At 48.8% G+C, this 25180-nt stretch overlaps 1 protein-coding gene across 1 annotated transcript; it reads left to right on the top strand.

Moving 5' to 3' along the window:
- Window positions 1–13166: 13166 nt before the first annotated feature.
- Window positions 13167–23519, top strand: PERCC1 (proline and glutamate rich with coiled coil 1). Its single transcript, XM_076073651.1, has 4 exons — window positions 13167–13173; window positions 14029–14388; window positions 17071–17238; window positions 18221–23519. The coding sequence occupies exons 1-4, from the start codon at window positions 13167–13169 to the stop codon at window positions 18661–18663; spliced, it is 978 nt and encodes a 325-aa protein (XP_075929766.1). The 3' UTR covers window positions 18664–23519.
- Window positions 23520–25180: the final 1661 nt, after the last annotated feature.

Here is a 25180-nt window from a genome sequence, read left to right as displayed (position 1 = left end):
ATAGTGTAGTGTATAGCAGTGTATAGCAGTGTATAGTAGTGTATAGTGTAGTGTATAGTAGTGTATAGTGTAGTGTATAGTAGTGTATAGTGTAGTGCATAGTAGTGTATAGTGTAGTATATAGAAGTGTATAGTGTAGTAGTGTATAGTTTAGTATAGTAGTGCTTAGTATGGTAGTGTATAGTGTAGTGTATAATACACTACATTATACACTACACTATACACTACCATACTATACTAAACACTGTATATAGTGTAGTAGTGTAGAGCTAGAGTCTGTGTAGTCTATAGTAGTGTAGTGTATAGTAATTTATAGTAGTGTATAGTGTAGTGTATAGTAGTGTATAGTGTAGTACTGGTTAGTGTAGTATAGTAGTGTATAGTGCAGTATATAGTGTAGTAGTGTATATTAGTGTATAGTGTAGTAGTGGATAGTGTTGTAGTGTATAGTGTAGTGTATAGTGTTGTAGTGCATAGTGGTGTAGTGTATAGTGTAGTGTATAGTGTAGTGTAGTAGTGTATAGTAGTGTAGAGCTAAAGTCTGTGTACAGTCGTGTAGTGTATAGTAATGTATAGTTGTGTATAGTTCAGTGTATAATGTAGTGTATAGTGTAGTGTAGTAGTGTATTAGTGTAGTGTAGTAGTGTATAGTCGTGTAGAGCTAGAGTTGATATATAGCAGTGTAGTGTATAGACGTGCATAGTGTAGTGTATAGTGTAGTGTATAGTGTAGTGTGCAGTGGAGTGTAGTGTATAGTGTAGTGTAGTGTGTAGTGTAGTATATAGTGTAGTGTATAGTGTAGTGTGTAGTGTAGTTTATAGTATAGTGTAGTGTATAGTGTAGTGTATAGAGTAGTGTATAGTGTAGTGTATAGTGTAGTGTGTAGTGTAGTTTATAGTATAGTGTATAGTGTATAGTGTAGTGTATAGTGTAGTTTATAGTGTAGTGTATAGTGTAGTGTATAGTGTAGTGTATAGTGTAGTGTATAGTGTAGTGTAGTGTATAGTGTAGTCGCCAGGGACAAGCGGACTGAGAAACGAGTGAACGATTCTCCGTGCGCGACTGCCGTAGCCACCCAAAAACGATGGATGCCCTCGTTTGGAATCAAATTTAATTGCCCTGCTGCTGGCACTGCTGATGCTGCTGCTGCCACTTTAGCTGCCGCTGCTGCTGTTGCTGCTACAGCTGTAGTTGCTGTTGCTGCTGTAGCTGCCGTCACTGCTGCGACCGCTACTACAGCTGTAGCTGCTGTTACTGCTGCAGCTGTAGCTGCTATTACTGCCCCTGTAGCTGTTGTTGCTGCTGCAGCTGTAGCTGCTATTATTATTATTGCCCCTGTAGCTGCTGTTACTGCTGCAGCTGTAGCTGCTACTACTGCCCCTGTAACTGCTGTTACTGCTACAGCTGTAGCTGCTACTACTGCCCCTGTAGCTGCTGTTACTGCTGCAGCTGTAGCTGCTACTACTGCCCCTGTAGCTGCTGTTACTGCTGCAGCTGTAGCTGCTATTACTGCCCCTGTAGCTGCTGTTACTGCTGCTGCCGCCGCTGCTGCTGCTGCAGCTGCTGTTTCTGCAGCAGCTGCAGCTGCTGTCACTGCTGCGACCGCTGCTGCAGCTGTGGCTGCTATTGCTGCTGATGCTCCTGTAGCTGCTGTTACTGCTGCCACTGCAGCTGCAGCTGGTGTTGCTGTAGTTGTAGCTGCTGTTACTGCTGCAGCTGTAGATGCTGTTACTGCTGCATATGTAGCTGCTATTACTGCTGCTGCTGCGGCTGGTGTTGCTGCAGCTGTAGCTGCTGTTGCTGCAGCAGCTGCAGCTGCTGTCACTGCTGCGACCACTGCTGCAGCTGTGGCTGTTGTTGCTGCTGATGCTCCTGTAGCTGCTGTTACTCCTGCCACTGCAGCTGTAGCTGGTGTTGCTGCAGTTGTAGCTGCTGTTGCTGCTGATGCGGCTGTAGCTGCTGTTACTGCTGCATATGTAGCTGCTATTACTGCTGCTGCGGCTGGTGTTGCTGCAGCTGTAGCTGCTGTTACTGCTGCATATGCAGCTGCTATTACTGCTGCTGCTGCGGCTGGTGTTGCTGCAGCTGTAGCTGCTGTTACTGTTGCAGCTGTAGCTGCTGCTGCCGCTGGCTGTTGAACGCGACCACGCTCGTCACGGCCCTCCGTGTCCGTGACGCACGGCCCGCGCTGTGTGCCGTGCGTAATGGCCAGGATGGGGCATAAAATGTTTACATTCCACTTAGCCAAGTGTTTTTAGGTCCGCTTACTCACCAACAGTAAATCCCTTTATTTGATACACTATCAGCTCCTAATACGACACGGACAGATGGCAGATTTTGAGAGAGAGAGAGAGAGAAAACACGTTTATTTAAGTAATGTGTTCTTACCGTTCTAGATTTTAAAGCTTTCGTGACTGCAAGGATCCATACTCTTTGGTTCTATTGGGTAAAGTCACGTAGGTAAAAAATAAAATAAAATAACAAGAATCACTTTGTTATTTAATTTTTTACCTACGTGACTTTACCCAATAGAACCAAAGAGTATGTTCTTACCGTCATTCCGTGTGTCAATTGTTGCTTTGTGGCAGTTTGGCTCAAAATCTCCCAAGCTCACCTGGCAGCGCTTCATACCGAGCGAGTGTTACCTCCTTACTTTAAGAGTGAAATAGTGGGCACGTGGCTACTTTAGCAGTGAGCTAGTGGGCACGTGGCTACTTTAGCAGTGAGCTAGTGGGCACGTGGCTACTTTAGCAGTGAGCTAGTGGGCACGTGGCTACTTTAGCAGTGAGCTAGTAGGCACGTGTCTACTTTAACAGTGAGCTAGTGGCCTAGTGGCTACTTTAGAAGTAAGCTAGTGGGTTAGTGGCTACTTTAGCAGTGAGCTGTTGGGCTAGTGGCTACTTTAGCAGTAATCTAGTGGGTTAGTGGCTACTTTAGCAGTGAGCTAGTAGGCTAGTGGCTACTTTAGCAGTGAGCTAGTGGGCTAGTGGCTACTTTAGTAGTGAGCTAGTAAGCTAGTGGCTACTTTAGCAGTGAGCTAGTGGGCTAGTGGCTACTTTATCAGTGAGCTAGTGGGCTAGTGGCTATTTTAGCAGTGAGCTAGTGAGCTAGTGGCTACTTTAACAGTGAGCTAGTGGGCTAGTGGCTACTTTATTAGTGAGCTAGTAGGCTAGTGGCTACTTTAGCAGTGAGCTAGTGGGCTAGTGGCTACTTTATCAGTGAGCTAGTGGGCTAGTGGCTATTTTAGCAGTGAGCTAGTGAGCTAGTGGCTACTTTAACAGTGAGCTAGTGGGCTAGTGGCTACTTTAACAGTGAGCTAGTGGGCTAGTGGCTACTTTAGCAGTGAGATAGTGGACTAGTAGCTACTTTAGCAGTGTGGTAGTGGCCACGGTACCCATCCACCATAAATGAGCCCAGAACCCTGCCACCATGGCTTCACGGCCTATGATTAGATTACGTTATTATTGTGATTGAATTTCCTTCCCCTCATCGTCAGCAGCCATGGTCATTCCACTGCTGGATAGATCAAATGTGCACAGATTGAGAAGATGATTGGCAAATGTGAAGTTGGATTGAGCAATGACCTGCTTAATGGAAAAGCAAGCGATTGGTAAAAAAAATATACAATTATTTGACTTATAATAATGCTTTCATTTTCTACAGCAGCAATTAATGCCAACAGCATTCCAATTTTACGCGTTAAACCATTAATCAGTAACCACCATATGGACTATGTACTGCAACAAACGGAACACACTCGTCAAGAACACTATCGCGGCCTTCAAAAGGCAAAATATATAACAGGCAACGTTTACGGGCAATGGCCCTCCTTCAAGCGCACGTATAGAGAGGCCAGAGAGATGGAGTGAGTGAGAGCCGGCGACTGCGATTCATACCATGGGGCCTGATGAGAATTAAATAATATACAATCGTTTTCCGATTACCAATGGTTACATCGGCGTAACGAGAATAGCTTCACTAATAGTGGTCACCGAGTAACAAATCGTTCAATAATCCAATATTCGTTACAGTCATTCCCCCATTTACGTCTCCCCCCTTTTTACGTCGTTTTGCAAATACGTCGTCGCTTTATTAATACCACGACCCGGTTTGCGTCTTCTCAACCCCACACACTCACGTCGCTCACAGCGTCGTCCATCCTCTCTCGTTATCCATCGCCTCTCACAGCCTTCGCCTCCACCACCTCGCCTGTAAAATCGCTTTGATTTTTCGTCGTTGTCGATATTCATCGACGCACCTTTTCATGAACCCATCCCCGACATAAACCGGGGTATTTACTGAACTACAGTGTGGCCTCGTTCTTCGCGAGGGATACGTTCTGGAGGTGCTCGTGAATAGCAGATTTGGCGGATAATGATATTGGCCAACATGAACCTATCTTTTATATCATCACTTTATCCCATCACTTTATTTCTCTCTCTCTTTCAATGCAGTCGTGGGGAGTCCAAGATGCGATTCGCGGAAAGCCAAAAATAGTGGATAGCAAGTCACGTGATTAACGAGGGAATACTGTCCTAAAACAAACGCACGAAATGTGTATTTAAAAGTACAATGATGAAACGCCGCCTGGAGCATCGGCACAGGATCCGCGAGGTCAGAATGGGAATCTTTATTTCGACAGCAGTAGGAATCCGATGAGCTGCGAAGCTCTTTTGTTTTACCATTGATGTCCAGAATGTGGCGGCTCAGCACGTGACAATAGCGAACAACGATGGGAGCGCAAAAAAATAGAGGCAGTGGTAAGCAAGCCACTAAATATAAACGAATAGAGGCAGTGGTTATCAAGTCAGTAAATATAAACAAATAGAGGCAGTGGTAAGCAAGTCAGTAAATATAAACAAATATAGGCAATGGTTATCAAGTCAGTAAATATAAACAAATATAGGCAATGGTAAACAAGTCAGTAAATATAAACAGATAGAGGCAGTGGTAAAAAGTCAGTTAATATAAACAAATAGAGGCAGTGGTAAACAAGTTAGTAAATATAAACAGATAGAGGCAGTGGTAAACAAGTCAGTAAATATAAACAAATAGAGGCAGTGGTTATCAAGTCAGTAAATATAAACAAATAGAGGCAGTGGTTATCAAGTCAGTAAATATAAACAAATAGAGGCAGTGGTTATCAAGTCAGTAAATATAAACAAATAGAGGCAGTGGTTATCAAGTCAGTAAATATAAACAAGTAACCAACAACAATCTATTAGTCAGATTTATGAAGCTTGGGCAAGGCAGCAAAAACAACAACAGCAACAACAACAACCACACCGAGATAACACCGCACCAGCAATAGTCCCTCAATACAATGGCACATTCACATTGATCAATACAATGGCACATTCACCAGACAGTCTCGTCCCTTCACCTGATGAAGGCCGCTTGTGTTGTGGCCGAAACGTCGTGAGAATATTATTGTGTTATTTTATTTTATCAATTTATTATTTTATTCTCATTCTACGTGACTTTACCGAAAGAACCAAAGAAGACATTCACATTTATCAATACAATGGCACATTCACATTGATCACTGCAGCAGCAGCAGTCGTGGTGGTGGTAGTGGCCGTTGACCCGGCAGCATCGTCGAGGGGGGGGGTGGAGGATGAGGGGGGGGGCAGGGGGCAGCGCGCGTGCCTCGACACGCGAACGCACACGCGTGGATGGGCCCCCCCCCCCCGGGTGTGACCCTCTATGACATTCGCTGCTCGTGTGAAGTCAAAAACGCGGAAAATCCAGCCGAGTGTTTGCGCGTGCCCGGTCGAGCGCGTTGCGAGAGAAAGTGGTGGTGGTGGTGGGGGGGGTCACTCCTTCTGCTGGGTGTCGATGGTTCGCTATTGCTGTTCCCTCTGCGGTGATGAATGGAGGGGGGTTGCCGTCATTTACAGATTTAGATTTGTTGTTGTTAGCGGTTTGCGCCGCACCGATTGGATCTTTCTTTACAAGCTGCGAGCATTGGGTGGCAATGCGCTAACGCATTCTAACCTCGTGCCAACATTGGGCCCACGCGCTGCATGTTTGCAGCGACTTGTGTCGATGAGATGTTAACTACCTCGCCTGGTATACAGGCGATCGTGGGTGCGATCCCGACTCTGATGCCTGCTGCTGTGTATTTGGAGTTTGCGGGTCTCTCTCTCTCATTATCATTATCACGGTGGCTAGGAGATATTGACTACCTCGCCTGGTATACAGGCGGCCGTGGGTTCTATCCCGACCCTGACGCCTGCCTGTTGTATATTTGGAGTTCGCGTGCCTCTTTCCACGTGGTCGCGTTGATTTTTATCCGGGTCCTCTGGCTTTTTCCCTCCGCATTTAGAATCATGCGTTTAGAGTATTTGGCTGCTATAAATTTCCACATGATAAGCCACTTCTTTGAGTCTATCATTTGTGGCCAGGTCGCTTCTGAAAAATATCTCAGTGGAGCAATACCTGGTAAAATGAAAACAGTTCCGTTTAAATAGCTTAGTTCTGAGTCCTAACGTGTACAAAAGCTGGCCATCATCATCATCGTCGAGCAGTGGATAGGCAAATTGCCGATGACGACCAAGTTGCGTGTCTCAAGGCTGCATGACCAATGACACTGATTGCATAAACAGTGACTGAATATTCCGTGGCATCGGCACTTCGCTTGCCATGGCAGGAGAGTCGGATGGGAGACAAATCGTCGAGGGCGTTTTCGTGCAAGCGAACATTTCCCCACATTGTTCCATTGTCCAATTTTAGGCGAAGAAAACTAAAAACCCACGTGCCCCCCACCCCCCACCCCCCCCCCCCCCCATTCACACGAGCGCGCAAAAAAACATATTTGCAAACCAAAACGCAATCGTAAAAAAAATAATGATGAAATAATAGCAACACATTTTTGCTCAATGTTACAAGAAGTACGGGTTGTTCGCAAACCCATTGGAGCTGCTCGGACTTCTATTAAGTTTCCCTTGATTTAAAAGCAGGTGATGAGTGCATGTTGAGGCCAGAGGCCACTTTTTTCAAGGGTTACCTGGGTCAGATGAATGCAAATAACCAGAAATCAGAGCTCGTGATGAATGGGACACATACACGCGCGCGCGTGTGTATGTGTGTGTGTTTAGGGTGTGGAGCGGTGGTGTAGCGGTTAGCGCGCTGCGCTACGAACCTGGCGACCCGGGTTCGGTTCCCGCTCACGGCCAACACCAGTGACGATTATCTGAAGCGGTCCTGGGGCCTCCTCCCCTAGGTCGACTCAGCCGCAAATGAGTACCTGGTGCGGTGTGTAAACATCGCCACTAGGGAGACAAAGGCGGCCGGGCGTGGTCCTGGCCACCCACCCCCTCCTGTGCCGGCCTTTATAGGTGCTCGCTAACAGCAATTTCCCCTACAGTCTGCTAAGCCTATACGGTGCATCTTTGTTTTCGTTTTGTAGGGTGGGGAGCGGTGGTGTAGCGGTTAGCGCGCCGCCCTGCGAACCCGGCCACCCGAGTTCGATCCCCGCTCACGGCCAACACCGGTGACGATTATCTGAACCGGTTCTGGTCCCTCCTCCCCTAGGTCGACTCAGCCGCAAATGAGTACCTGCTGGCTACCCATCCCATCGTGTGCCGTGCCGGCCTTCTTAGGTGCCACTCGCTAACAGCACTTGCCCCAAACAGTCTGTTACAGGCACCACGGGGGATCTTTGCGGAGCGGCACGTCACAGGGACAAGCCACTTGGTGACCAGAGCAGTGTGGGGAAACTTGTCAGAGACAACGTCGGCGGTCCGGCATTACGGACTTGTGCGACAACTGAGATTAATCTAGCAGAAGGAAGGAGGCGATGACAATATTTCCTTGTGGCCACTCTCAGATCAGTGGAAACCCCGACTCGCCGCTTATCGGTTGCTGGGGAGTTCCGAACTCCCCATTGCCCTACAAACCCCCCCCCTCCACCCCGAACGCTCTTTGTTGATTCTCACAATTTTCACCGCCTGTTTTCAAATATTTGCACCGATTCGGTCTGCCCAGCCCTTACACACACACACACGCGCGCCCTCCACTGCTACCGATAGAACACACACACACACTCTCGCAAGTGTGCGTGTGTGTTTTACATCATACACACACACGCCCTCTACTGCTACCGATAGAACACACACACACACGCAAGTGTGTGTGTGTGTTTTACATCATACACACACACACTCTCGCAAGTGTGTGTGTGTGTGTTATACAAGAAATCAGGGTGTGCGTGTGTGACGGGTGCTGCTGGCAACCCCCCCCCCCACCCAATTCGTGTGTTCCGTGTTGGTCTTCATCGGTGCCACTCGCTAACAGCCGCTTGGCCACAAACGTCTCCGCATACTGCACGAGGGATCTTTGTCTTTTGGGTGGATTCGTGGTCACGCTGTCACCCTGCCTCCCTGTGGTGGCGGTCCACAACATCTGCACGTCACCTGAAGCTGTCATCCGGCACGCCAAGTTGCTTGAATATCGAGAGAGATAATTATCAATTAGATTTTAAAAATATATATAGAGTATCTTGGTGAAAAGCGCAGCATCTCCACAGTGGTGGTAACAGGTAAACGCGAATGTGAAACTTATTTTATATATTTTTTTAATATCCGACTGCTGTCTCTGTCTGGGTGTCATCAAATGTGTTCGGTTACGGTGCACAAAGCGTTCTCCGTGTCCTCTGTATGTGCGTTATGGGCCACCGTGGTGTGCTGGAGACCAAAGAAAAAAGCATGGAATAGACAAGGAGAGACTGTTTACAAACAATCTATACGACGGCAAGCATATTCTTGGTTCTTTCGGTAAAGTCACGTTGAAGGGAAACAATAAAATAATGAAAAAATATATAAAACAACAAAATTCTCACGACGTTTCGACTGCAACACAAGCAGTCGTCATCAGGTGTGGCTTGTGTTGCAGTCGAAACGTCGTGAGAATTTTATTGTTTTATATATATATTTTTTATTATTTTATTGTTTCCCTTCAACGTGACTTTACCGAAAGGACCAAGAATATGAATCACTGCAGTCACGAAAGCTTTAAATCAAAAGATGGCAAGCATGTTTAGTCAGTCAGCTGCTGCTTTAATTGACCGACGCGTGCGTATTTGTAAATTGGCGCAATTTACAGCAATGTCAAAAAAGAAACATTTCGTCAAATCACTCGCGACGACAACACGCATTGTGACACGCGTGTGTAGTGGAACTGTGTCTATATCATTCGCCACATTTGCTGAGCACAGGCCCAAAGAACTCAAAAACGTATATCTTCCAACGTTGGAAGAGTGAACGAGTTTCTTGAATTAACCAAAGGTTGTTATTGTAAGAGCTTGGGGGAAGGAACGACGGCACGGCGGTACAGAGTAGCGCAGTGCGAGGGAAGCAGAAATAGCGTCGTGACCTGCAGTGCGGTGGTTGAGTGAGTGGCTGTGTGAGTGAGTGGGTGGTTGGGTGAGTGGGTGAGGGTGTGAGTGAGTGGGTGGTTAGGGGAGTGGGTGAGGGTGTGAGTGGGTGGGTGGTTGAGTGAGTGGCTGTGTGAGTGAGTGGGTGGTTCGGTGAGTGAGTGAGAGTGTGAGTTAGTGGGTGGTTGGGTGAATGGGTTAGTGGTTGCGTGAGTGGGTGGGTGGTTGAGTGAGTTGGTGGTTGAATGAGTGGGTGGTTGGGTGAGTGATTGGGTTGGTGGTTAAGTGAGTGGGTGGGTGGTTGAATGAATGGATGATTGAGTGAGTGGGTTGGTGGTTGAATGAGTGGGTGATTGAGTGAGTGGGTTGGTCGTTGAGTGAATGGGTGGTTGAGTGAGTGGGTTGGTGGTTGAGTGAGTGGGTGGGTGGTTGACTGAGTGGGTTGTTGAGTGAGTGGGTTGGTGGTTGAGTGAGTGGGTGGATGGTTGAGTGAGTGGGTGGTTGGGTGAGTGGGTTGTTGAGTGAGTGGGTTGGTGGTTGAGTGAGTGGATTGATGGTTGAGTGAGTGGGTGGTTGAGTGAGTGGGTTGTGGGTTGTTGGTTGGGTAAGTGGGTGGCTGGCTGTGTGAGTGGGCGATTGAGTGACTGAGTGGTTGAGTGAGTGGGTAGTTGAGTGAGTGGGTTGGTGGTTGAGTGTTTGGGTGGCTGGCTGAGTGAGTGGGTGGTTGAGTGAGTGGGTGGGTGGTTGAAAGGGGAGACGAGTGTACCTAATAGCAGATGGTGGGATGCTCTTGGGCATATCTACAGGCTATCTGATAGTCTCTGGTTCTCTCTGTTAGACTATAGGTCTATGTGCGAGTATGTGAGTCTCTGAGTGATTCTATGGAACTCACTGTGTCAGTCTATGGGTATCTGAGTGAGTCTATGGATCTCTGAGTGAGTCTATAGGTCTCCGTACGTCTTAGAGCAGATGGTGGGATGAGACTGTCAGTGCAGATATTGGAGGTGGTCCCTGCGGCATATCTCCTGTGCAGCAGCTGCGGGATCTGTCGGATGGGTAGGGGACGTTGGTGAGGTTGTTGGTAGTGGGGAGCGGTGGCACAGTGGTTATCATGCTGCGTTATAAACCCGGTGATCCAAGTTCGATTCCCGCTTATGGCCAACACCAGTGACAATTATCTGAACCAGTCCTGGGCCTTCCCTGGTTCGACTCAGCGTCAAATTAGTACCTGGTGTGATGTGTAAACATCGCCACTGGGGAGACAAAGGCGGTCAGGCGTGGTGCTGGCCACCCACCCCCTCGTGTGCCGTGCCGGCCTTTGTAGGTGCTCGCTAACAGCACTTTCCCCAACAGTCTGTTAAGGCTACACGGGGTATCTTTGTCTTTGGTGGCATAATCAACTTTGGCCACGATGATGTCTTGACCTTTTTTTTGTAACCTTAATGAATAAGTCGTGTTCGCATTATTTCTCCCCACATGCATGTCGCCACAAGTCAGCGCACACCATTACGAGGGCCGGGTTCACTCATTCAGACACACAGACCTCAGGCCGTGGAATATAATAATAAAGAATTATAACTTAATACGTGGCAAGTTTATTTATAGCTAATATTATGATTAGTGAAATTGATGTTTTGGGTTAGACCACATTTGTGTCGTGAAGCCCTCCACAAACCCAACACGGCCAAACATTCAGTTGTCACGTGTACAAGCGTGTTAATAATAACAAGAATAGTAATGTTCAGATTAAGGTGTTTTTTAGGTTATAATTGCACAAGTAGAAATGCGTCGTGAACCCGCCACCACCCGACACAGCCAACCGGTAAGGTTTGTCACGTAAAATTGCCACGTTTTGTTTAGATGACAATTAAAGTTACTGTGAATAATATTGGTCGCGAAAGCCTACGTGGGAAAACCAATAGTCATGCTCTCTGTCGAAACGCGCTATGGAAGGTCGTGACCACGTGACCTCGTTCACGAGGGCAGAGCAGCATGCCTGCACGTGAGCTTTCAATTGTTCACCCTCACCAATTGCCTGCCACGTGTTCAGTGAAAGGCAAAAGGCGCAGCCATGCAACTGTTCTTTTCACATCACTGCTGGTGAAAGGGGGCCTCCACAGGGGGTTGTGGGTGTGATCCCAACCCTGACGCCTGCTGTGTATTTGGAGTTTGCGTGTTTCTCTCTCTCCCCGTGGTCGCGTAGATTTTTCTCCGGGTCCTCCGGTTTTCCCCTCCACACTTAGTATCAACAACACACGTTTGGAGTATTTGGCTGCTATAGATTTCCACGATAAGCCACTTTCGTTGAGCTATCATTTGTGATAGCCAGGTCGAGTCTGAAAAATAGCTACATAGTTCAGTGGGCCTTACCTGGTAAAATAAAAAAATAAAAAATATAGTTTAGTAGTTTTGTTGCCAGAAAAAAGGGAAAAACCCTATTATTACATTTTGGCACTGGCAAAGGAGGTCTAATGATGTAGATGCTCACCCCGAGCCCTCATTACTTTGATAGTGCATTGTCTTTGAGCTGTGTGACGCCTTTTGGCGTCATCTGGTCGAGCACCAATTGGGTCGAGGCTGAAAAGAAAGCCTTCCCTTGGTGTGGACCAATCAGTTTCAAGGACAATGCATCATATATTATCATAGTATGTTTTTTGTTTGGATTTTGACTGCAGGTATTGTGGTTAATGCAGACATGAATCCTCGTAAAAAGAATTCAGTTTTGTTGCCAGAAAAAAGGGGAAAACCCCCTATTATTATAGTTTAGTAGTAGTTTAATAGTTTTAGTCAAATGGGCATCGGTCGTCAATATGGGGCGCCGTTGCTCGCGGAGTGTTTCCCAATCACGCACAATAATTTGGGAATGCTTTACGATCTTGGCCACAATTAACCCCGAATATGACATTGTGATGACAACGTGACGCGGTTTTGTTCCGAATGAGCCTCGCTTAACACGGAGTGTGCGCATGCGCGTGTGTTGCGCTGGCCGCGAAGGTGCTGAGCGAATCACAGAGGCGTACGACGGGGGCAGCAACATGGCTGCCAGCGTGCTCCACCAATCAGGGAGCGGGGAGGCGAATCTCTTCTTTCAGTCACTCGACGACCACGAGATGGAGACCGCTCGAGAGAGCGACGACTTTGAAGAGGACGACCCGTTCGATGATGAGATGCTGCTTGACGACAACGCCGACTATGGTAACGACTATGGTAACGATAGTAACGACTATGGTAACGATGGTAACGAGGGCAATGGGGGACGGCGGGGAGGGCGAACATCTCCCGGTGGCTCCAGGAGATGCGAGTCAGCCGGACGGTGATTGACCGATTGCCGAGTAGATTTGACACAGCCGACGACATCAACAACAAACCTGAACGCGTTCGTCAATAACACCGTGGCCTTAAATGGAAAAGCATATGTTTATATATTTAACATGCGACGTTTCGGGCAATGGTTCCTACTTTATAGCCTATGAAAGGATCTTCATGACAACCCAAAGTGCAGCTGTAGCATGATATAAACAATGTCGCATATCAAATTTTTATTTAAAGATTTCGTGACTGCAGGAATTCATATTATTGGTTCTTTCGGTAAAGTCACGTAGAAGGGAAACAATAAAATAATAAACAATATAAAACAATACAATTCTCACGACGTTTCGACTGCAACACAAGCAATCATCATCAGGTGTGAAAACCACAGCAAGACATTGTATTCTTGCTGTGGTTTAATATTTTTATTATTGTATTGTTTCCCTTCTACGTGACTTTACCGAAAGAACCAAGAATATGAATGTCGCGTATCGTTAAAAAAATGCATACTATGTACAGCGCTCTGTGATCCGTGGATAAAAATTGCTATATAAGTCCAATGGTGGTGAGATGTTAACTACATCGCCTGGTATACAGGAGGTCGTGGGTTCGATCCCAACCCTGACGCCTGCATATTTGGAGTTTGCGCGTCTCTCTCCCCGTGGTCACGTGGATTTTTCTCCGGGTCCTCCGGGTTTTCCTCTCCACATTTAGAATCAACACCACGCGTTTAGAGTATTTGGCTGCTATGCATTGCCACGTGATCAGCCACTTCGTTGAGCTATCATTTGCGATTGCCCAGGTCACTTCTAAAAAAAGAGCTGTATAGCTCAGTGGGCCGTCCTTACCGAGTAAAATAAAATAAAAATATATAAAAAAAAATGATTTGATTACTTGTCCACTAAGTTATCTACAATAACTGCACGTGGCCACAGAGGAACGCTATCGCATGGCTCGACGATTACGCACTCGATGAATGAATAGCACGTAAGTGAAAAAGGGTCATTGCCCGAAACGTCACCTATTTTATATATTTCAGGCAGTGTCACTGACGAATGCAGTGAGTCTGTATTGTTGGTTGTGCCTGTGCACCCAACAAATAGTTTCGTTTTATTTGTCAATATTTTTTCATGCGGTTTGTTTACCTTTCCTATACTTTGCACTCCTATCGTATTTTGTTGTATTGTCCCTTGTTGTGACGTGCTAACCCCGTGCCCCGACTGGACATGTGCGCAAAAAGAGCTTCACAGCTCTTCGGATTTCTCCGGTATTAAATAATTTATTCCGATTCCGATAAACTCATCCAGTCTAAAAAAAAAAAAACTTGACCGCTCGTCTCGCAGTCCATCCGGTGGTGGGGGGCAAGGAGGAGGAGGAGCAGGGGGATGACGAGGAGGATGAGGATGAGGAGGAGGGGACCCAACCGCGCCAGCTGCTGCGCTTTGCCGAGACCGTGAGCTCCGACATCCAGCGTTTGTTCGGCCGCCGGGGAGCCGAGGGGGAGGGCCACGCGGCCGGCTGGAGCGGCTCGCCCGGGACTTACCGCGACCGATTCGCGAGCGGCAAGTCCGGCCGGGAGCTGTACTACGCCGACCTCCTGCGGCTGGCAGAGGGAGGAGACTCGTGGTGGCGGTGCTCCTCAGCCTCCGCCTCCTCTCCCTCGCCGGGAGCGGTGGGCAACGCGAACCGCCGCATCTCGTCGAGTAAGGAGAAGGGATGGTGGTGTTTACCGTCATCCAAGGCCGTAATTATAATTTATATGGGGGGGGGGGCACACATTCCCACATTCCCCCACCCCAGTATTCAGATATGCTCAAAATGTCCCCCCCCCCAATACATTGCTATAAAAAAATAATTGCTATGCTATGTAAATAAAAACAACAATTTGCTGAACCTTGGCCACAATATCTGCAATTGTCTTCATATAAATCAATGCGTAGATTTCTGTTTATATGATTGTGGTTATTGTTGTACTTTATTAATCGCTAATCTCTGCCATTACATACAATGAAACAAGAAATGGTACAAAAGTAAAAACAGAGCAATGTAATACAATACACTATTAGACATTATTGTAAAGAATAAATAAAAAGTCCATCCCATGTGTTAGTGAATTTTTTTATATTTTAGGCAGGAAATTCGTTTTAAAATGTAGATATTTTTTCTGGGTTGGGACCCCCAGACACCCTGGAAGATTTGGTCCCCCCCCCTGAATGTTGACTCCATGACTACGGCATTGCCGTCATCGCCCAGGCGGTTGTCGCCTCGGATTTGTCCTCTCTGTGGGAGGTTTTTTGCGTGTCGCTGTTGACGGCCGTCCTGGGTGGCAAGCGGGAAGGATGAGGGGGGTCCGTGCTGATCTCAGTGTCCACGTGGTTGATGAGGCCGTTTCGTTGAGCTATCATTTTGTGGCCAGGTCGCGTCTGAAAAAGAAGCTGATAGCTCAGTGGGCTTTACCTGGTCAGACAGATATATACACAATTTTTGGTTTAGTTTCTATTCGTTTATTTTGTTAAGGGAATTCTTTGTTTACCATTCCAATACTTTGCACTCCTATTGTGTTTTGGAATTGTTTGTTATTGTAACGTTCTTACCCGCCCCCACTGGACGTCTGTGAAAAAGAGCTTTATAGTCAATCGCAATGACGATTGCTTGTGTTGCGATCGAAACGTCGTTATTTTTTCTACCTATGTGACTTTACCGAAAGAACCAAAGAGTATGGATTCCTGCAGTCACGAAATCTTCAAATAAGCTTTATAGCTCTCTTTCACAGACGTCCAGTTATAAAAAAAAATATGAGATTTGGTCAGCATGGGTAGCAGAAACTGCCTTTCGCAACTAACTGGCGGCGAGAACACCACGGCACTTGTGCCAGGCTAGGTGCATTTTTATGCCACGTGAAGTGTCGAAGGCTAACTGGCAGGAGGTCACGGGACAGACCCAGGTGCCATGGGTTGACTGACTGAGATGACGGGCAGATGCACCACCTGGCAACAAAGACAAAGATCCCCCGTATAGGGTTAACAGACTGTTGAGGCAAGTGCTGTTAGCGAGCACCTATGAACAAGAGGGGGTGGTGAGCACCGCGCCCAGGTACTCATTTGAGGCTGAGTCGACCTAGAGGAGGCCCATGACTGTTCAGATAATCGTCACTGGTGTTGGACGTGAGCGGGAATCGAACTCTGCTGACCGGGTTCGTAGCGCAGCGCGCTACCGATGCACTACCACACACACTGACTGCTCTCTATCAAAGACCAAGACAATGTTTATTTCTACATATTCATAGTCACGCTCTCTCTCTCTGTCGAGGGTGAATGTTCGGGGAGCCAATCACAGTGGATCTTTGCACGGCTGCCCAGTGGCAGGCATCGTCTGCTTCAGTGCCGGATTAAGTTAGTCCATATGTTATAAAGGGGCTCTAAATTAATTAAAAAAAAAATAACACGTACAAAATTTAAACACGTAAATTTTATAAAGGGGCCCTAAATTAATTAAAAAAAAACTACGTACAAAATTTAAACACGTAAATTGTTTACTCGCATAGTAAAGTAATTGTATGTTTTCATTTGCTATACAGCGAGATAATGCAACATATCGCGAACCTTAAACACCCAGTCGTTCATAAAAGTTGAAGGCGGTATAGTACAATCGTAATAGATCAAGTGCAGAATCACTGAACCGGAATTGATAGCTTGAAAGCGTTTAGCGCGGGGCCCTTGAAAGTGCGGGGCCCGTAGCATTATGTAGCAGCTACTACACGTGTGTAGTAGCTACATCTGTAGTAGCTACTTTCGCTACGAGGATAATCCGGCACTGGTCTGCTTGCATCCACAGTTCACAGCCAGGCAGCTTGGTGGCCAGAAGTGACCAACGACACGCTCATGTGCCTCCCAGATCCAGCAACATGTAATTTGATTTCATTATCCCGATTGAGCCATGAGCGCCATGTCATCATACTAACAACGACACTCAAAGTGCCGTCCAATCAGACTGCAGAAAACATACCGCGTCATAATCACAGCCTGCTCCACGGCGATTTGACGAGCGGTCACGCTTCTTCAGTGCCACGATTATGCGATTTTGGGTGGAGGCGACATTTTTGCGTTTTTTTTGTCGCTGTTGATGCTGCTGCTCCCCACGCTCTAAACGGGTGGTCCCCCCCCACCTCGCCCCCCCCCCACCCTGGGTCCCCACTCGGTCCCCCCCTCGGTTCCCTCCTCCTCCCCCTCGGTCCCCCTCGGGCCCCCCCTCCTTCCCCCCTCGCCCCCCCCCTCGGTCCCCACTCGCCCCCCCCCTCCCACCTCACCCCCCCTCTCCATCCCCTCCTCGATCTTCCCCCTCGGTCCCCACCTCGCCCTCCGCCCCCCCTCGGTCTCGGCATGCAGCCACAGCCGGAGCGGCGCGCGGCCGCGACGAGGAGCGGCCCCTGGGCCCTCTGAGCGAGCTCTTCTCCGACAGCACGAGGCCCTACGCGGCGGGCGGCCGGCAGTCGAGCGCGCACCCGGCAGCTGTGCCCATGCTCAAGCGCCGCCTGCCACCGTCGTTCTTCACAGGTCCCGCTCGGCCGCCCACCCCCGTCACTAAAATTATATATATATATTTTTTTAATTTCACCAGGTGCTAAGCCCCACTGAGCGATATAGATCTTGTTATTTCCAGAAAGCGGACCTGGGTATCACGAATGATAGCTCGACGAAGTGGATCAGTGATTGAGCGAGTGGGTGAGCGTGTGGATGAGTGGGTGAGCGAGTGGGTGAGTGTGTGGATGAGCGAGTGGGTGAGCGAGTGGATGAGTGAACGAGAATATGTGCGAGTGGGTGAGTGAGTGAGCGAGTGAGTGGATGAGTGGGTGAGTGTGTGGATGAGTGGGTGAGCGAGTGGATGAGTGAACGAGAATATGTGCGAGTGGGTGAGTGAGTGAGCGAGTGAATGGATGAGTGGGTGAGCGAGTGGGTGAGTGGATGGAACGAGTGGATGAGTGAATGAGAGGATGAGCGAGTGGGTGAGTGAGCGGTTGAGTGGGTGAGCGAGTGGGTGGGTGGGCGAGTGGATGAGTGAGCGAAAGGAGGAGCGAGTGGGTGAGTGAGAGAGCGAGTGGATGAGTGAACCAGAGGATGAGCGAGTGGGTGAGTGAGTGAGCGGGTCAGTGGATGAGTGCATCAGCGAGTGGATGAGTGGGTGGGCGTTTCTGCAGTTCATCAACTCTCAGACGCAGCAGCAGCTGAATGGTTAAATCCCTTCGAACTAAATCTCCAATAGTTTATCTTCAACGACCATAAAAAAAATCAAATAATCATAATTGAAAAGACCGCAATGTTTTGTGATACTGTGCACGAGCACAATCATTACAAACGCAGCACATTTGTCCGTAACACTGCTCTATGAGAACAACACATTTATAATTAATAGGCAAAGGGAGGCCTTCGTCCAACATTGGATTGACCATCGCTGATGATGATGATGATAATCATTCGTGATTGCGAGCACGTTTGTGTTGTTGTTGTTGTCGTTGTTGTCGCCTCTTCCTATGGACAGAGCCCACAACGGTGACGTCGGCTTGCGGTGGAGCAAAGCGAGCGCAGGCCGCTGGCGCTCTCGGCAACGCAGCCGATGCTGCCCCCGCCGCCGCCGCCGCCGCCGGTGGTGGTGGTGGTGGTCTTCGCAACATCGGAGGCGGCGACTGTAGCCTCGGTCACAGTGGCGCCGGCTACTGCGGCGCTGATGCCGGCGTCGCCGGTGTGAGCAGCGCAGCTCGCGGGCTCAGCGGCGGTGGCACGGGGATCATTTCCACGTGCACGCCAGATTTCAGCGACCTGCTGGCCACGTGGGCCAACGAGGAGGAGGCGGAGTGCAGCGGCGAAGAAGAAGAAGAAGAGGGCTCATCCCTGGAGGCAGGACCCACGCTGGGACACTCAACCCCGGCCGCTCGCCTCGCTGTGTCGTGCCAAGCGGCCACGTTCATCATGAGCCACGGCTGAGCGTCGGGCACCACTGCTGGGCGCTTTGCGCTCGTACCTGTAATACGATTATCTGTGTGTGTGTGTGCGTGTACGTATACGTTTACGTGTCATTGCTTGCGGCTCTCCAACCTGTTGGTGTTGTGATTACGATGAAGAGCGCGCGCCTTTTGTGTGTGTTTTGGCGCCGCAGTTGAAACAATGCCCCCCGCGAGAATTCCTTAAAGATCACCCACCGCCTCTGTCCAAGCCAGCCATATAAATCGGTGCGATGCGGCTAAGTCGATCGGCAGCTCGCGTTCGGTGGGGGTAAAGTGTGGGTACTAGCACGACACCTGGCCAGCGTGGAAGATTAGGCCAAACACCCTCTAGCGTAGTGGGGGTGGGGGGAGGTTACTCTTAGAGAACGTTACCTTTGTTTCCAGCAGTAGCAGCATTCACCCTTTTTCTCATTATTATCATAAAGTGAAACGTGTTTTCTTAGCCTCGAAAAAGAACATCGCCATGGGAGCTTTCTGCAGATAACAGTGAACAAAGGATGGCTTAACGCAGCCTCACTTTGAGTCCGGGGGCAGGTAGCGTGCTTGTAATGAACACACACGCGCGCCGCGCACACACCGCAACGCCACTGCGGCCCTGAAATCTCCCGCAAACATTTAGAAACTCCAACAGCACCTTTCGAACGCTGATACGTTGTTCACACACACACACAACCCACGCATCTATTTGACGTCCGGTGGCAGTTCACCTGCGTTGGCGTTCAGCAAGTCCCCTGACGCCTGCCGACGAGACACTGAACGGCAAAAAAGAAGTAATATTTTTTAAAAAACTTTAAAAAACACGCTTTTATTAAATGTACTAGTAATGTCAGAACTCCACGACTCCAGGATGGCCCCGAAGCTTGCCACAACGTAAGGGGACCGTGGCCAATTACAGCCAACGTCAGTTGAGCGTGGACAATTAGACCCAAGCCGAAACACAACATATAAAAAATAATGTTTAAAAAATATATATTTTGTATGATAGAATATAGTATTGTCATCAGTATGACATAAGTATACCAAGTTTGCAGACGCTACCACATTGGGAAGTAGGTTAAAATTGAGTTACAAGATTTGAGGATATAACAACGACAACAACATAGAGTGAGTTAAAAGAAAGCGTGTAATAAAAAAGCCAGTCCAGAGGTTGCTCGTATCCGCCGAGGAAATTCACTCCCAGAAGGAAGGGCCGTCCAGCCGATGGGATGTGCACAACAACAGCAGCAGCAACAACACCCAAGAAAATGTTCAGGTGGAGAGACAGATACAAGAAGGGGGCGTTTTGTCTGCGTATTTTATTTTGTTACTGATGAGTTGAGATAGCAACAGCAGCCAGGGCTTTCGTACCTCGGGTCACGGCGTGAGAAGAGAGGCGCTGTGCTTACTTTGTTGTCCTTCGCCCGTAACCTCCTATTAGCACGGTTGGTTACGTGCGGTGCAAATGAAGTTCAACGTAGTACATGCGTGGAGGGAGTGCGCATTGCACGAGGCTCGTGCGTCCCAATGAGAGGCGATGCCAGGATCATTCTATCGCTTGACAGCGCCCCAGTGATCTGCCGAAGGATGCTCACACAATAACGGACGACACGAGCGAGTCCCATTGGAGTTGAGAATTGGTAGCAGGCATAGATCATTCATCACCACCACCAACACCACCGCCACTCATCACCCGAGCCATTCAATGGTTTTTCACGATTCGATTAAAGCCCACAATTCTTGTTTTCGATTATCACACTCAGACACATACACGCGAGGTACCAATCCTGAGCTTCAGAATGGATACTCGCTGGGCTCCAAGAGGATTGCATCCCGTTTCATTTGAATCGTAACCGACTGCCTTGTTTCTCTCCAACACATGTATAACACGGTCTAAACTATAAACTAAACAATTTTATTTTACCAAGTAAGGCCCACTGAGCCATATCGCTCTTTTTTCAGAAGCGACGTGGCCACAGACAACAGCTACACGAAGTGGTTTGTCATTTGGATGTTTATAGCAGCCAGATAATCTACACGCTTGACGTCGATTCTAAATACGGAGGGGAAAAAATCCACGCGACCACGGGGAGAGAGCGAGACACTCAAGACTCCAAATACACAGCATGCGTCGGCAGCGAACCCACGACCTCCTCCATACCCAGGCAAGGGAGTTAAAATCTCGCCACCGCAGCGCGGTCACCCCCCCCCCCCAGCCTCCCTCTTTTTCCTTTCTCTCCAACTCTGCGTATCCCCTCCTGCAGCCCCCCTGCGGCCCCCGTATCCACCACCGTCTCCCTTTCTGAACTCCGCACTTCGGAGGTCGCAGCCGAAGCGCGTCTCGCAGCTCAACGCGATTTCAGCTAAAACGTCGCCGTGCGTCGATGTTAAGGCAACCGGACACCTGTGGGGGGAGGGGGGGGGGGTGGGGAGAAAGAGCTTCATAGCTCATCGGATTCCTCCAGTGTGAATAAATATTCTGATGCTGATCTCATTCCGACTGCGGGTCAGCCTTTTACATTAAACTGTGCGCACGGCGAGTTGGGCATTGATCGATGAGCGAGCGTCCTTGGAGGGAGAGAGGGGGAGGAGAGCGGTGGGGGGGGGGTTACGCGTTGCGATGAGAGCTCTGTTTAACAAGTTTGTCATTAACACTGCCTTATAAGGAAACAATTACGTAAGTTACAAAACATACAAAGCGGAGAACTTACGTTATTAGAATGTGTTTTTTTACGTGCTATAAAGAAGGAACATCTTCCAAAGCGTCGCCTATTGCACAGGGTGCTTAAATTGTTTTTAAAACACTTACATGGGAAATCTTGACTTAAAACTTTTGTGACTGCAGGAATTCGTATTCTTTGGGTGTTTCGGTAAAAGCCACGTAGATAGAAAAACTTAATAAGGGACTATCGTTTTTAATAGAAAAAATAACGGATAATACACTGTAACGTGATAACAAATGTGTGTTTCTCGCTTCAAAAAGTCAGTCTCCAATTGTTCGCCATCATTATCAACGCGTGCCTGGAATCTTCTCGAGGTGGTCTCCACAGCACGGAGGCTGCACATTTCTCGTGGTATCGTTGTAAACTCTCTGAAGTGTTAAATATTTTTTTGAAGCACCCTGGATAGTGTTCTCTTGAAGGCCACACTATTGTTATTGACGAATGTGTCGAGTTGTTGCTTGTGCACCGCTGCCAACGCAGCATCACCAAATAATTGTTTTCTGATTAGAAAAAGGTCTCGGGTTCACCTTTACACGAGAGTTGGAGTGTGTGTGCGTGTGTGCGCGTGTGTGTGCGTGTGAGGAGCTCACAAATCCTTGAAAGATCTGGGCAAGGTTCCATCGGTGAGCACCTCCGGCAGGCAAGGCTGCGTTGGCTGGGTCATGTAGCCCGCATCCCCAGCCACCGCATGCCCAAACAGCTTTTGTTCGGCCGGATCGAGGGGGCTAAACGGGCGCGGCACGGGCTAGAGAAGAGATGGAGTGATATGGTACAGGAGGCACGGGGCTAGAGAAGAGATGGAGTGATGTGGTACAGGAGGACGTGGAGCTGAGTGGACTTGCCGATGACTGGTACCAGCGGTGTCAAGATCGGCCTCTGTGGAGGAGGCTCGTGAAGGATGCTACTGGGCAGTTGGAGGCAGTCGCCCTCCAACAACAACGGAGGGCGGAGGAGCGACGCTCACAACAACGAGCGGAGCGCCGGGTGGATAAAGCACAGCAGGTTGGCACAGTAGGGGGCACAGGTGGTGCATCAGCCACTCATCTCAGTCGTCTCAGTCAGTCTACCCGTGGCACCTGGGTCTGTCCCGTGACCTCCTGCCAGCGGGCGTTCGACACTTCACGTGGCCTCAAGGTGCACATGGCCTGGCACAAGCTTCGTGGTGACGTCACTGAATGGCGGTTGTTGTTGTGTGTGTGCGTGTTCTCAATGTGTGGGGAGCGGTAGTGTAGCGGTTAGCGCGCTGTGCTACGAACCCGGCGACCCGGATTCGATTCCTGCTCACGCACCAGTAATGATTATTTGAACCGGTCCTGGGCCTCCCCTAGATCGACTCCGCCTCAAATGAGTACCTGGTGCGGTGTGTAAACATCGCCACTGGGGAGACAAAGGGGGTCGGGCGTGGTTGCTGGCCACCCACCCCCTCGTGTACCGTTCCGGCCTTCAGCACTTGCTGTTAAGGCTATACAGGGGACCTTTGTTCTCAGTGTATGGCTGCCGCGATAAGTTGTCACGATATGAGATCAAGTTTTCACGATGTGACCATTATCGCGTTATCAATTTTACTTTACCAGGTAAGGCCCACTGAGCTACGTAGCTCTGTCTCAGAAGCGACCTGGCTATCACAAATGATAGCTGAACGAAGTGGCTACTCACGTGGCTACTCACGTGGACATTTATAGCAGCCAAATGCTCCAAATGCGCGTTGATTCTAAATGTGGAGGACCCGGAGAAAAATTCACGCCACCACGCAAACTCACAAATATACAGCAGCAGGCGTCAGGGACGGGATCGAACCCACGCCCTCCTGTGTAGCAGGCGAGGTAGTCAACCTCTCGCCAAAGCGGCGTGTCCCACGTGTTTGTGTGTGCGTGCGCGCGCGCGATTTGCTGTGCTGTACTTCACGTACGAATAAAGGACTGCGGAAGAAAATCGAATTAAACAGCAAGTTCACTCGACGTCAGCCCCTTGCCTGCCATTAACACCCTCCCAGGTATTGTGCGGTCACAATCTACGACTCGGAGTGGCCTCGTCGCACGCCGTCACAGCAAGGTGACGGCGTACAAAGCCACCGGATGGCATCCATTTATCCGTAACTATCTTTACTAGCCGGCTTCGCCCGGGACTTGGATTATTGTCTTGGATTAATACACGGAACCACGCGGAGGGTGGGAGGGGGGGGGGGATACGTGACGTCAACAGACACACTGCGTGACGCTGCCGCATGCGGGTTACATCACAGATGTGACGTCACCGCTCACTTGCCGTGCAATATATTATTTTCAGCTTATTTTGGTATAGCCCTGTGAGCCATTCGGCTCTTGAATCGGGTGCAACCACAACAGTCTGAAAGCTACCCACATGCCAAATTTCAAGTTTGTAGCATGTCGGGAAGTACGCTAAACATTTCGAAACAGACACACATTCACAAATTTCCATTTTATATATTAGATTGAGTGTTTTTTTTAAACCACCATTAATGCAACAGGCATTGGCCCAGCAAATACGGAACGTTGGCCTCAACGTACGTCAGGTGCAGATTGGGTTCCTGTATGACAGACGATTGTTATGAAAATGTGTGTGTGCGTGCGATTTCTTCTCACCGGTGTAAACTAGCAGATGAAAAACGGTACCGTGGCAAATTTTGACCGTGCAAAAAACACTGCAGCTATTCTCGTTAGGAAGTCCCCTTGTGACCGGACACGTTTTGCGATACTGCATTGGCAGTGGTGCATAAGCACAAATGACAAAAACACGTGTGAATAACACTGCTCTAAACATGCGTTTAGGAGTATTTTTTTACTGATGTAAATATCCACACGATAAGCAACTGGGACCCCCCCCCCCCCCCGGGACCCCCCCTCCCGCTTCGCTATCCTGCGCGGTACAGTTATACGTTGAACTTCTTACGCACCGTACGCAGCCAACCGTGCACACCGGAGGTGATCCCACAAGGCTACGGTGGCTAGGAGATGTTAACTACCTCGCCTTGTATACAGGATGCGATGGGGTTCTATCCCGACCTTGACGCCTGCTGTATATTTGGAGTTTGCGTGTCTCTCTTTCATCATCATCATCATCACGGTGGCTAGGAGATGTTAACTACCTCGCCTTGTATACAGGATGCGATGGGGTTCTATCCCGACCTTGACGCCTGCTGTATATTTGGAGTTTGCGTGTCTCTCTTTCATCATCATAATCATCATCACGGTGGCTAGGAGATGTTAACTACCTCGCCTGGTATACAGGATGCGATGGGGTTCGATCCCGACCTTGACGCCTGCTGTATATTTGGAGTTTGCGTGTCTCTCTTTCATCATCATCATCACGGTGGCTAGGAGATGTTAACTACCTCGCCTTGTATACAGGATGCGATGGGGTTCGATCCCGACCTTGACGCCTGCTGTATATTTGGAGTTTGCGTGTCTCTCTTTCATCATCATCATCACGGTGACTAGGAGATGTTAACTACCTCGCATCGTATACAGGATGCCGTGGGTTCGATCCCGACCCTGACGCCTTGTGGAATATTTGGAGTTTGCGTGTTCTCCTCGTGGTCGCGTGGATTTTCCTCCGGGTCCTCCGGGTTTCCCTCCCGACCACATTGACAATGAACACGCGTTTAGGGTATTTTGCTGATCTAAATTTCCACACGATAAGCCACTTCGATGAGATATCGTTTGCTTCTGAAAAAAATAGCTGCTGGGCCCAGTGGGCCTTACCTGGTGAAATAAAACTCGTTCAGTTTTAAACATGTATATACATATATACTCTATCCATAATAGGGGACGTTTCGGG

This window comes from Petromyzon marinus, chromosome 43 (assembly GCF_048934315.1).
Source record: "Petromyzon marinus isolate PM22_M1 ecotype Great Lakes invasive population chromosome 43, UKy_Petmar_22M1.pri1.0, whole genome shotgun sequence".
Lineage (NCBI taxonomy): Eukaryota > Metazoa > Chordata > Hyperoartia > Petromyzontiformes > Petromyzontidae > Petromyzon > Petromyzon marinus.
The sequence above is the reverse complement of the archived record's forward strand: the minus strand, read 5'-3'. Positions and strand labels throughout refer to the sequence as shown.